This window comes from Arachis duranensis, chromosome 3 (assembly GCF_000817695.3).
Source record: "Arachis duranensis cultivar V14167 chromosome 3, aradu.V14167.gnm2.J7QH, whole genome shotgun sequence".
Classification (NCBI taxonomy): domain Eukaryota; kingdom Viridiplantae; phylum Streptophyta; class Magnoliopsida; order Fabales; family Fabaceae; genus Arachis; species Arachis duranensis.
In genome coordinates this window covers 9,150,817-9,164,166 of record NC_029774.3, presented here as the reverse complement: position 1 = coordinate 9,164,166, position 13,350 = coordinate 9,150,817, and the positions used below count along the sequence as shown (strand labels likewise).

Genomic DNA, 13,350 nt, shown 5'->3' with positions numbered 1-13,350 from the left:
TATCTCTTAGTATTGCAGTCCACGTGTCTGTATTTAAATAGCTTGCTTAAAGTTGTTTGTCCTGTTGTAATGATGGATAAGGTTCTTTCTTATCCTCCACTACCCAAGAGCCTCTATATATAGAGTGCTCTCCCATTGTAAAAATCAGAACTTGATCTTTCAATATAACCATTGTAAGATATTCACCATGATTTATACAGGTTACATGCTACAAAACTATTGGTCATGTAGTATGGCTCATAAACATAAATAGTTGATACAAAATAGACTTGTTGAAAAGAAAGTGTCACTAGATAACTAAATTTAGTAATTTATCATCATATTGTCATTATTAGAGTAAACATTTAAATTGATCTTTTTTAAAAGTATAAAAAAAAAGAATTTCAAGTGTATTTAGAACATCGGCCTTTTACGAATTTTAATCTTTGATTTTAATTATAAAATATATATAATATATATTAATAAAATTAACGATTAAAATTACTGAGATATTGGTATTTTAGCTACACTTAAAATTTTTTCAATAATATATATAGCTTCTTAGTTGAGCCAGACATATAGTTATTCTTGTTCATAATAATAGTATGGAACTCTACAGAGAGCATCTTAAAGAAATACCAAAAATGAAAAATAAAAAAATTATTTTGTTGCCATAGATAATATTTTTAATAACGTCCTTAGAATCTCTGATATAGGTTATAGGTCACATGGTTTCTTTATGTGTAAACACTAATCTGTTTAACTGTTACAGAAAAATTCTCTGTAAATATTATTTTATATGACAGTGTCATGTCTTATTATGTCATATACAGGAAGAGGTAGCATTGAATAACCTGTGAGAAAATGAGGATAATTCATTTCCAAAAAGAAGCCACTTCTGTAATTAATATATTATTCATTTTTAATTTGTTGGTTTCATTTGATTACTACTATCTTTATGCTTCCACTAGTTTAACATCTCAATTTATAATGGGTAGAATGTTATAAGTGCAACATTTTATATTAGATAAAATTATATTTTTTTAAACTGTTAACAAATATTTGATCTGACAACCAACTCAAAAGTATAATTGCCTTTTTGTTCAAGTTAATTTAATATATTAGCTAATTTTTACTCTACAATTTTAATAATAAATTATAAATTAATTCGATATTATTTATTATAGATTTAGTTATTTTGACAAAATTATTTAAATAGTATTGTTGAAACAGCTATGGATGAAGCAGAGCAATTCTCATCAATTCTGTCAAGTGAGTTCAAGTGTGAAGAGAAGAGAAAGGGAGAAAACGAAACAAGAGAAGAGAGTAACAAGAAAAATAAGGATCAACTAGCAGAAGAAAGAGAGAGAAAGAAGAATCTAATTTCATTTCTCACAAAATTGATCTAGAAGAATCTGAAATTCAACTATATATATATACTTGTTGCACTGGTTGCCAGTTGCATAGCATACTAACAACCTAACTAATCCTTTTTATCTGATACAGCTGCTGCACTATAGAGTCTTTATCATGTAACATCCCCTCTCAAACTTGGATTGGATGCTTCGATTAATCCAAGTTTGGCGTGACAAGCTCGAAACGGATTGGGGGCGAGGGCTTTTGTCAAGATGTCAGCTGTTTGTTCAGTGCTGGAAATTGGGAGCAACTTCATCATCCCCTCTTACCATTTATCCCTCACGACATGGTAATCAACCTCAATGTGCTTTGTCCGTTTGTGGAAGATGGGATTAGCGGCTATGTGTAGAGCTAACTGACTATCGCAAAAGATTATTATCGATTTCCCTTGATCCACCTGCAACTAGGGATGTCAATGGGGCGGGGCGGGGGCGGGGGATGCTTCCCTACTCCCCGTCCCCGGCCCCAGAATTAATCCCCGTCCCCGCCCCATTCCCCATCATGGGGGAATAATTGTCCCCATCCCCGTTTCCCGCATTCCCCGCGTTCTCCGCGGACCCCATTCTCCATCTCCCTATGTTTAACATTCATATGAAAATTATAGTAAAAAATATCAAAAAAACAAAAAAACAAACTAGAAAAAATATTATTACAAACACACAAACATATCTTATCTAAGATTATAAGTCCAGAAATACAACATAGCAAATCATAGTCTATAAAATAAAATCTTAAAATGCAACTTCCATTATAAAGAAAGCAATAAAACAAAGTCTTTAATATCAAATATTCTTTCATTGTCAGCATAAAACTTCCAACAAACATCTCCATGTTCTCTGTTAAAACAATAGAGACAAATATGTTAACATACAGTGACGAGAATGGAAGCAAACACGCAGACGCAGAAGTGGAGAGGAGAAGGACACCGTGCTTGAGGAGAGAGAACGACGCGGTGAAGCTGCTAGGGTGACGGCGCAAGAGTGGCCGGTGGCTAGCTGTGAGGGTTTTGAAGTTTGAACAAAGTGGAGAGTGAGTGAGTGACTGGAGTCTGGAGAGTTGGGGTTTGGATGGGAATAGAGAGTTAGAGAGGGCGCAGCAACAAAGGTGAGAAGGGAATATAGGGTTAAGGTTTTTTAATGGGTGAAATTACTGAAATACCCCCTATGTTAGAAATAAAGTAAGAGTATTTAAGTAAGTTTAACAATTCGGAGAATTATCGGGGATGGGGCGGGGATCCCCGCTCGGGTCCCCGCGCCTGTCTCGGGAGAATTTTGCTCCCCATCCCCATCCCCACGGGGAAATTCCCCACCATCGGGGCCCCATTTGGGGCGGTCCCCGCGGGGATCCCTGTCTGCTGGGGATTTTTGACACCCCTACCTACAACTCTTCTAGTATGAACCTTAGCCACTTCACAGGATGATATAGCAACTGTATCCTGTTTCTTGCTTTTCCAGGAGATGATTGAAGTACCCAGATAGAAACAATACCCTATAATTGATCTTTGTGAATCAGGACATGTCCCCCAATTACTGTCAGAGAACCCTGATGACAGTAAATCTGTGTTAGCTGAGAAGAATAAACCCAAGGCTGGTGCACCCCTGAGATAGCTGAGGATCCGCAAAGCTGCCTCAAAGTGTTTGTCTGTTGCACAGTCAAGGAACTGACTGAGTTTTGCTACTGCATAGCAAAGCTCTGGTCGGGTGTTGGTTTGGTAGAGGAGTCGCCCTATAAGTTTTCGGTACTCCGAAGTTAATGCAAGGATAGTGCTCGAGTTCTTCGATAAATGTGTGCTGTAATTTATAGACGTCGAAATTGATTTAGCATTCAACATGCCATAATCCTTAAGGAGATCAAGGCAGTATTTTCGTTGGCAAATGGCAATCCCTCTTAGGCCTCTGAAAATCTCCATGCCAAGAAAATAAGTGAGTTCACCAAGTTCTTTGATCTTGAAGAGGTCATGGAGGTACTGTTTGATATGGTTGATTTCCTCAATATCATCGCCTGCTAGCACAAGGTCATCAACGTACACCAAAATCACAGTCATATGGTTTGAATTGATCTTAGTAAACATGCTCTAATCATGTTTGGATTGTACATAGCCCATACTGGTGAGGCATGCTGCAAGCTTAGTGTTCCACTGTCTACTCGCCTGTTTCAGTCCATAGAGAGAGTGGTCCAGTCTACAAACCAAGCTTGGTTTTGGAAGTTGTAATCCTAGTGGAGGCTTCATGAATACTGTCTCATTTAAATCACCATGTAGGAACGTTGTGTTACATCCAATTGGTACAAATGTCACTGTTTTACAGCCGAAATAGCCATCACAACTTTAAATGTATTCATTTTTACCACTGGATTGAATATGTCCTTATAGTCCACTCTGCAAGTTTGCGAGAAACCTTGGGCTACAATCTGTGCCTTGTACCTCTCTATGAAGCCATCAGGGTTAAGTTTGAGTTTGAAGACCCATTTACAACCCACTGCTTTCTTACCATCAGGGAGCCTAGTCAAAGTCCAGGTCTTATTGTTATTTAGAGCAAGAAGTTCATTATCAATGGCTGACTTCCAATTAGCATCTGTAACAGCATCATCATAATTCCTAGGTTCTACATGCATGAGTTTAGTTAATGGGTCTGTTTTTAGTGAGGTACTTATTTGTGAGGCAGGATACTGTAAGGAAGAATTGGGAGTAGCTGAATCTATTGCAGAAGACATCAAACAATGAAAATTCTTCAAGTATGTTGGGGGCTTTTTTGTCCTATTTGATCTTCTAAGACCAGTGTGATCTTGATGAATCACCCCTGAGGCTTTAAATTCTGAGCCTCTAATAAAAGCATCTAAGGAAGCATGATCATGAGTAATTTGGAACTCACTTGAATCAGAAGCAATGTAATTAGAATGGGATGCATGATTGTGTAACGTGGTATCTGGAACATCTGTTTGTGATGCAGGTGAATACGTAACAGTGTTATGTAATGGATTGTTAAAAGATGTATTGTGAGTAATGTCAAATGGATATGTGAATGTAGTAGGTGTATTAGATGGTGTATGCTTTTGTGCTTGACCAGGATTAGAGAATGCATTTGATGCAAAAGGCATAACATTTTCATAGAAGATAACATTTCTAGAGAGAAAGACATCCTTAGTTGATAGATCAAATAGCAAATAGCCCTTTGTCCCTGGTTTGTGTCCAAGATGTGCACATTTTCGGGCCCTCTTATTAAGTTTCTTTCTATGAGCTGTCAAGGTTGCAGCATATGCCAAGCAGCCAAACGCCTTGATATATTCAATCTCAGGTAATTTTCCTTTTAAATTTTCATAAGGAGAAACATTTTGTAATAGAATGCTAGGTATGCAATTAAGAATATGAATAGTTTGTGCTGCTGCATATGTCCAAAAACTCTTTGGCATGTTTGCTTGAAATATTAATGCCCTAGTTATTTCTAAAATATGTTGATGCTTTCTTTCTACAATTTTATTTTGTTGAGGAGTCTCAACACATGTTGTTTGATGCACTGTGCCTTTGGAATTGTAGAAAGAATTTAACTTGAATTCAAGGCCATTATCGATTCTGATCTTTTTCACAGAAATATTGAATTGTGTTTGAACAAGATTTATAAATTTTTGCACAAGAGAAGTTGTCTCAGCCTTTGATTTCATGAAAAAAATCCAAGTATATCTACTTTTGTCATCAAATACAGTCAAGAAATATTTGTGTCCTCTAATGGAAACTGCTCCAATAGGGCCCCATATATCCACATGTACTAGCTCAAACAAATTCATAGACTTAGACATGCTAGAAGAAAATAAAAGTCGTTTTTGTTTAGCATAGTGACAAGAGTCACAGGGTCCAATGTTCGCTTTATTTTTCAAAAAAACTATATGATTTGTGCATCACATTTATTCTCTGAGATGGTATGTGACCTAGTCTAATATGCCAAATTTCTTCTTAATCATCTTTACTGGAATTGCAGAGCAAGACCATAGATGACAATGCTGATGTGATATTTGTTGATGTGTCTGGTTTTAAATTCTTAAAAGCATACAATCCCCTTCTTTGTTCAGCTACTCCAATCCTCTTCTTGGAAACTGGATCCTGTATCTCACAATTGGAGTCATAAAAATGAACTTGCATTTCAGATCATTAGTTAACTTCGATACTGATATCAAATTGAACTTAAATTTTGGGACAAACAATGCATGTACTAATTGAAATTGGGCAGTAAACTCTATGGTTATTGGTACCAGCTATATCTGTGATAGTTTGTGTTCCATCCGATAGGTTTATATGCATAGATTTGATGTGGTATAGGCTTTTAAATGTACTAATTAAATATGAGACATGGTCAGTGGCTCCTGAGTCAATGACCCAAGAGCAATGACTAAAAGTAGCTAATGACATGATGAATGCAATACCTTTGCTAGATGGTAGTGTGATGGTTTGATTATGACTTTGCTGTTGTGGTTTTTGCTTCTCTAGAAGTGCCAACAATGCTAACTTTTGATCTACAGAAAATGAGATCTTGGAGTTATGCTGAACTTCCTGAGGTGTATTGTTGACTTTTTTTTCATGCTCATCAGTAATTATATTATTGTTGATTATGCTTCCTCCATTTCCAATTCTTAAATGAGGTGGAAAACCATGTTTTCTATAACATGTGTCTTCAGTGTGACCAATTTTTCCACCAAAGATGCACTGCTTGTATCCTTGAGTTCGGCAGTCTCTTCCATAAGTGGTTCTACCACCTCTACCTCTGAAGTCTCTTCCCCCTTTCGTGTTTGAGCTTGCTTGGGGATTCATGGCATAATTCGACTTTGTGTCTGAGCTGGCCATCAAAGTTCTACATTCAAGTGATTCCACATTTTGTCGTTCTTGCTGCAGAAGCAATGAAAACACAGCATCAACATCGGGAACTGGCTTCATGAACATTACCTATGATCTTACAACAGCATATTGATCATTGAGACCTCTTAGCATCCTAACCACACACATCTTCTTTATGCTTTCTCACAACATCAAGGCCACAGTCACACTCTCCAATACAAGACTTACAAGCTGGCATAGGAGAAAAATTATCTAATTCCTCCTAAATCCCTTTTAATTTGTTTAAATACGCAGTGATGCTCAAGTCACCCTGTTTGGTTGCAAACAACTCTTCTTGCAATTCTGCAATTTTAAACAAGTCACCCTGACAATACCTGTGTTTCAGCGCATTCCAGATGTCAGTGGCATTGTTCATCTACATAATACTTTGCGCTATCAAAGATTCAACCAATACACAATATAGGTGTTGCACCTATCCCATGCCTCAAACAAAGAGTCTTCTTCTGCTGGTTTAGTAATGGAACTATTAACAAACTTTAATTTGTTCTTTGACTTCAATGCTCTCCACATAGCTCTCTCCCATGCATGGTAATTATTTGCACCAAGAATTACTGAAACTAAAGGCACTCCTGGACTTTCTCCAAGATGCAGAAAATAAGGACTCACCGGATCCATGATCGGATTCACGTTCGCACGGTTTGTAGCTGATTGTAGCTGATTGACCTGATTCAACAGGTTTGCAAGAACTTGAATGTCAATGTTCTGCGGAACTTGTTCTGCCATTTCTGGTTCAATTTCTCAATTTCTCAAAGAAAACCTTCAATTTTCAAGGGTCATCAAATTCTACTGACCAGATCCCGAGCTTCCTTGCTCAAGATCCTTGCACAGTTGCACGATTCTTCAGATCGGGACTTTTCACACTCGATCTCGTGATCGGAGCCTCTACTTCAGTCCACACTCACCGCACCATGTTGAAACAGCCATGGATAAAGCAGAGCAACTCTCATCAACTCTGTCAAGTGAGTTCAAGTGTGAAGAGAAGAGAAAGGGAGGAAACGAAGCAAGAGAAGAGAGCAACAAGAAGAAGAAGGATAAACTAGCAGAGAAAGAGGAGAAGAAGAGAGAAGGAAGAATCTAATTTCATTTCTCACAAAATTGATCTAGAAGAATCTGAAATTCAACTAGCTGTAATAATAGATATATGTACAATTTCTAACTAATCTAACATAATTGACTTGCTGCACTGGTTGTCAGTTGTATAGCATACTAACAACCTAACTAATTTTAGTTACACTAACTAATCCTTTTTATTTGATACAGTTGCTGCATTATAAAGTCTTTATCATGTAACAAGTATTTTGTTAGATAATTTATCAAATTAATTTAATTTTTAACAAATATAAAATTAGCTTATATAATTTATAATTAGAATTGACCGTGTTTGATATAATAATATATTCTATATAAAAAAAGAAAAAAGATAAAATACAAATGTGAATTTTTTTTATATATTAGATTATGAGCGGTGAATTTTTTAAAGGTGACCTAAATTATGTGTTATATGTTGTTGTAGATTTTTATAAAATGTTATTGATATTTTGTCTTTTTATAATTAAAAGAATAATATTATATTTACAAAATAGATATTTTATACTACTTTATAATCATGATCAAATATTTTTACATTATACACTAAAATTATCCAATATGTAAAAATTTGAGTGTATAGATGGCGGTATTTAATGTAGCAGATATGGTGGAGGAAATTAAATAGAAGGTGGTGGACAACAATGTATGTATAACCTAGTTGTGGGTGATGCTATAGATAGAGTACTTGAAATAGCACTTAAATATTTTGGCCAAGATAGAAGCTAAGAATCTCTATTGGGGGAACCTATTTTGTCTTTGATTCCAAGTAGTTCATGTGAAATATTTTTATAAGGAGGCAATTTCATTATCATTCAGCACTTGCTTGTCTCTTACAATAGGGTTGAATCTCTTTTAAGTCTATAGTTCTGATTTGAAATGTTTTTCCCTTATGAACTTCAATTGCACCGTGAGAGTTGGTCTTGTAATCATAGACATCTCTAACAAAACCACCTTCATTAGTCTATTCTACAATAGACAAACTTCTTTATCACCATATTAACCATCCATGAGTAGTCGTTTTTTCACTCATTTTTTATTTTATTTATTTTTCACTAGCAAAACAGGATCTGTCTCCAAGTATATTTGAATATATCTATAATTTTTTTCTTAATTGAACTAAAAACCTAATTAGCTTATTAGTTTAATTCGGCTAAAAGAGAATAAAAATCTTCAAACAAGAATACTTTTTCTTTTATTCTTAAAATTCAACCCAAAACTCGTTAAAAGGCAAAAAGTATACTAATTAATGTACAAGTCAATAGGTAGATATCTATATTTAAACATGATTATTTATAATAATAATAATAGTAATGAAATAATGGTTACAAAAATAGAGATGTGAGAATTTAAAAGATTCAACTTTAAATATTTATAATTTAAAGTTTAAATAAAATAATTTTAAAAAATAAATTAATTATATATAATTTTTTTAATAATTTTATTTAATATTTAATTAAACTAATTAAACTCAGTTAAACTCTAATCAAATTCATAAATTATTAAATCAAAGATTTATGGATTTATTGACGGGTCTAGTTCTCGCAACCTTGATTTGAAGTGAATATATAAAGCAAAGCGCATTTATATTATTGAGAGTTGGTGTATTTGGGTCCTTATACAGCTGTATTGTGTGGCAATGAAGCAATTAGAGTGTGTAATATTGCCCACATTCTCTACCAATTTGCACATTGTGTGTCTGCAGTGCCCACACTTTTGAATTATGCAAAGATCCCCCACTTGTGTGCCTGCAACAATGTGTATGTCTCCTCCTAATACTGCCCTTTATAGTCGTACATTTCATACATTCACATCTTTGTTACCTGATGTGACACATTCATACACCTACCTCTGCTCTCCACGACCCACCATATAACAACTCTCTCTAATCTACTACGTATTCCATGCCACATTACCACTTTACCATACTCTTTCACATCCTACTAAATTAGTAAGGCTTTGTTAGGTAGATAATAATTTTTGTGAATAATATAAATAATAGATTTTAAAATTAGTTCAATAAAATAAAAATACATTATTTTTTTAAATTATTTATCTAAATTTTAATATTAAAATAACTATCTATACATCTAATAATTGAACATCTTATATATCCATTATTTATATTATTTAATAGGAAAAGTTTAGGGGACCCGTAGTTTTATTGAATTCTGGCCAGCATGTAACCAGCAGAGGAAGGTGAGTCATTGGATGAAATTTCACACCAATCTCACACCATCAAATCATCATTGATGACTAATTGATGGCTAACAATCACAAAAATTACTGGCCCTAACATTGTTCTATTTAATATTTTTATTATCTACATATACTTTTTTAATTAATAGTGCTACCCATATGTATAATACAACATAAGTACTTAAGTAGTGCCATAGAATTAACACAATTTATTATTTTTAGTCAACTATTAGTTAGTAATATTTTAAAATATTATATTTGGCTACTAAATTAAAGATGTTAGACTGTTAACTAAAAATATTAATCAATATGAATTAAAATTACTAATTTTAAAATTTTCTAATATATAATATCAATTCTATTACATGAACAATCTGTTTTATAATTAAATTAATTTAATAATTTATTAGCAAACAAAAACCATTAACATATTACAGTATTTCTTTTTTAATTATTAAAAAATAAAAAACATTTAAATTTTCAAATTTAAAAGAAGTTAACAAAAAATTTGAAATTTTGAAAATGTTTTTAAATGTTACAATTTCCTTGCAAGATATTTTAGTTACCTCTTTTGTATTTTTTTTCAAAAAAAAAATTGCATAAGCAAATAAAGGGAATTACTAAAATAACCTTTGGTTAACAAATCACTTGGCTTACAATATACATAAAATATTCTATAAACACAAAAATCAGCTATCTACCTATGTTTTATGTATGTATTTTATATTTTTTAATAAAATCATCAATTATAAAAATAATTAAATTTTTGTATAGCAATATAATCTAAATTTTTTTATCAATATAAAATATATATTTTTATGATGTAGTTAATTTATGATTATTTTTTATACACAAAAGAAAACATCATAAAATAATTGAATAGGCACCGAATATAGCTAAAGTGATATGTAATCAATTTTTTTCAACAGAAATAGAAATTACGTATTTAATCTTCTAATGTATAGTAGGCAAATATTTCATTAGGAAAAAGTAAGTAATTTTTCACAAACTATTTTAGTAATTCACTAAAATGTATATTATGAATTATGGCCTCTATCAAGAAATTGACCAACCATGTAAAGTAGGGTGTATGTTGCATGATGTCATTTGCCATTAAAACATAGTTAATTTAGATTGGTCTAATAGTTAATTCATTGATTCATTTAAATAAGTGTACAAAATTTGAATACATATAATAATTTATTGATTAATGACAAAATTTTAAATAATATTCAGATCCGTAATAAATTAAACCATATTCTGTAGGATAGAAGAATACCATGAAAAATAACAAAAAAAAATGCCATTTCTAGGTTATATTCGCGACCATTGAAGGATAGTTCGGTCATTTCAAACCCAACAGACACATGAACATGCCTGCTACAGTTATAGTAAAGAAAGAAAGGATGAAAAGATTTTAAAACTCTGTTTTATTTTTTTGCTTCATTGATTTCAAAGGCACTCTCTCCCTGTTAATGAAAACAAAGTGGCTCTGCTATTATGCTGTTCAAATCAATGCTTTGTTCTTGAAGGCCTCACATTGAAGAAGTAGATGAGAAAATGTGCATGATTGCTATAGTTGCATCCACATGAAAATAAAAAAATCATATCATATCCACTTATAAACACAAACCAGATTTTGATAGCTACTGGAATTTTTCTGCACCTCAACAAAGTAAAAAAGAAAAAGGGTTTTTGATATCTGTGCAAAAACACATTCATTTCACTGATCAAAATCCATCATTCTATCTGATCCAAAGTTCCAAATTCTTTGGTTTTGTTAACTGATAAATTATTATTATTTATTTTATTTATATATTTTAAAAGAATGTTTTCTGGTTTCAATGCCTTTTCCATCTGAATTTAATGACATCATTCACTGCAATTTATTCTCAAAGCACTAAGCTTTCTCAAACGGTGGCTCTTGTCCTTTCTAAACAAAGTTGATTGGGTTTCTATAAAAAAATAGGTAAGGATTAACTTGGATCTCACTCCAAAATCTGCATAGCATTCATCAAATTCATTCTTGATTTTTGTGCATTGGTGTTTAATTAGTTTGCTCTGAAATCAAAGTTGTTACATTTTGTTATGACTTGCTACTTATGCAAGTTGGAATCAAAGACAAAGCTCTGCAAATTGTTCATTCTTTATTGGACAAAGTATAATGTTATAGACTTATTAAAATTATCATCATCACTTTAATGCTAAGTCACTTCAACAATTGCTATAAGAAGAGGTTTTTATGGTGAAAATTTTTTCAGATGTAGAATGCCCATGTGGTATTTGATAAAAGGACTATGAAGAAGAGTTGGTTCAGCCTTGTGAAGAGGCTCTTCATATGGGACTCAAATTCCACACAAGACAAGGTAAAGTGCAATGCTTTCTGCTTTTTTATAATGTGTAGACCAACTGTTTGAGATTATGTGAGAGAAAACTTTGAATACAGAACAAGGAGAAGAGAAGGAGATGGGTATTTGGAAGGGTAAAGAAGAAGAGGTTGCCTTCAATTGCAGCCCCACCACCACCACCACCAACAACAACAACAACAGCAACACTTGTGAGTGAAGCAGAGGAAGAAGAGAGCAAGAAACATGCTTTAACAGTGGCCATTGCCTCAGCTGCTGCTGCTGCTGCTGCTGCTGAGGTTGTAAGGCTCACTGGGGTCCCACAATCTTCCCACAAACCTAAACATAATTCAGAAGAATCTGATGAAACTAGGGATGTTGCTTCTCATTCCATAAGCCAGTGCCAGAGGAATAATATCAAAGAATTTGCAGCCATCAAAATTCAAACTGCATTTAGGGGTTACTTGGTGAGTTTTTTCCCCCAAATTTCTTTTCTTTTGCTTGAGTCTGCTGAGATTTATTTGCAAAAATCTCTTACCTTTACTACTATTTTTCTCACTTATGGATTAATGTTGTTTTGAAGAAACAGCTCAATTAGTGCTAGTTTGTACCCAGAAAACTATTGATGGTCAAATTGACAGAAAAACTGAAGTTGAACTTAGAAGCTGAAACTTGTTAAGGAAATCAGCAACTACTAATTCACAAAATTTCTTTTAGCAATTGGTGATTTAAAAAGCTATAACTATTAGCATATGCAACTTTTTTTCCTTATAGTTTCCTAGAATTTCATCTAGCATAAGGTGTGGGATACAAGAAATAGTGAAGTTGGAAGGAAAGTAAATCAGAAATTAGTTACAGCAATTACCAATCAGACGAAGAAACCATGTAATGTTACTATTTTCTTATTCAGTCTGCATTGTGTTATATTATTCTATGACTGTTATTTCATTGCAGGCTAAGAAGGCTTTGAGAGCATTAAAGGGAATAGTAAAGCTTCAAGCCATAATTCGTGGCCGAGCAGTAAGGCGCCAAGCCATGAGTACTTTGAAGTGCTTGCAATCCATTGTGAGTATCCAGTCACAGGTCTGTGCAAGAAGACTCAAAATGGTTGAAGGAAGCTGGGATTATTGCACTGAAAATGAAGAGATGCATGATTCAAAAGACAAGATAATAAGGGTATGCACAAGATTTGTTACAATACATCATTCGTTTTCATATAATCATTGCAAAATGTAGAACTTTAAACATAGTTTTCATATTATTACAGATGGACTCAAACAGTGAAAGAAAGTGGAGTGACATCACCTTATTGAAGGAAGAGGTAGATGCCTCTTGCATAATCAAGAAAGAAGCAGTTCATAAGAGAGAAAGAATAAAAGAATACTCATTTAATCACAGAGTAAGTTCCTTCAAACCTTTTTTGCTTTGTTCTTTTTCGCTTTA

The 13,350-nt window shown here is 33.4% G+C and overlaps 2 protein-coding genes across 3 annotated transcripts in view; one reads left to right on the top strand and one right to left on the bottom strand.

Annotated features, from left to right (window-relative positions):
• Positions 1-5,028: 5,028 nt before the first annotated feature.
• On the bottom strand, positions 5,029-7,369 carry LOC107477432 (uncharacterized). Its single transcript, XM_052258843.1, has 2 exons — positions 5,809-7,369; positions 5,029-5,488 (listed from the first exon to the last, which is right to left on the bottom strand). Exons 1-2 carry the CDS (start codon positions 6,320-6,322, stop codon positions 5,454-5,456), a joined length of 549 nt encoding a protein of 182 aa, XP_052114803.1. The 5' UTR covers positions 6,323-7,369; the 3' UTR covers positions 5,029-5,453.
• Positions 7,370-11,000: 3,631 nt separating this feature from the next.
• The window catches only part of LOC107477410 (protein IQ-DOMAIN 11), a 3,207-nt gene continuing 857 nt past the window's right edge, over positions 11,001-13,350 (top strand). Inside the window, exons 1-5 of one of the 2 annotated variants that reach the window (XM_016097420.3) lie at positions 11,001-11,531; positions 11,824-11,928; positions 12,009-12,374; positions 12,862-13,083; positions 13,175-13,306. In XM_016097420.3, the coding sequence (XP_015952906.1) occupies positions 11,860-11,928; positions 12,009-12,374; positions 12,862-13,083; positions 13,175-13,306 (789 nt within the window). In that variant the 5' untranslated portion in view covers positions 11,001-11,531; positions 11,824-11,859. Of the gene's footprint in view, positions 11,532-11,574; positions 11,722-11,823; positions 11,929-12,008; positions 12,375-12,861; positions 13,084-13,174; positions 13,307-13,350 lie in introns of those variants that run through there. The other variant, XM_021137601.2, reaches the window with a different exon arrangement.

What these genes read in the sequence shown, in the direction of transcription:
- LOC107477432 (XM_052258843.1), bottom strand. Translation starts at nt 6,322, where the DNA reads ATGTTCATGAAGCCAGTTCCCGATGTTGATGCTGTGTTTTCATTGCTT. An exon ending in CACACTACCATCTAGCAAAG is followed by an intron (nt 5,489 to 5,808) that starts GTATTGCATTCA and finishes TGTGAGATACAG; the next exon opens with GATCCAGTTTCCAAGAAGAG.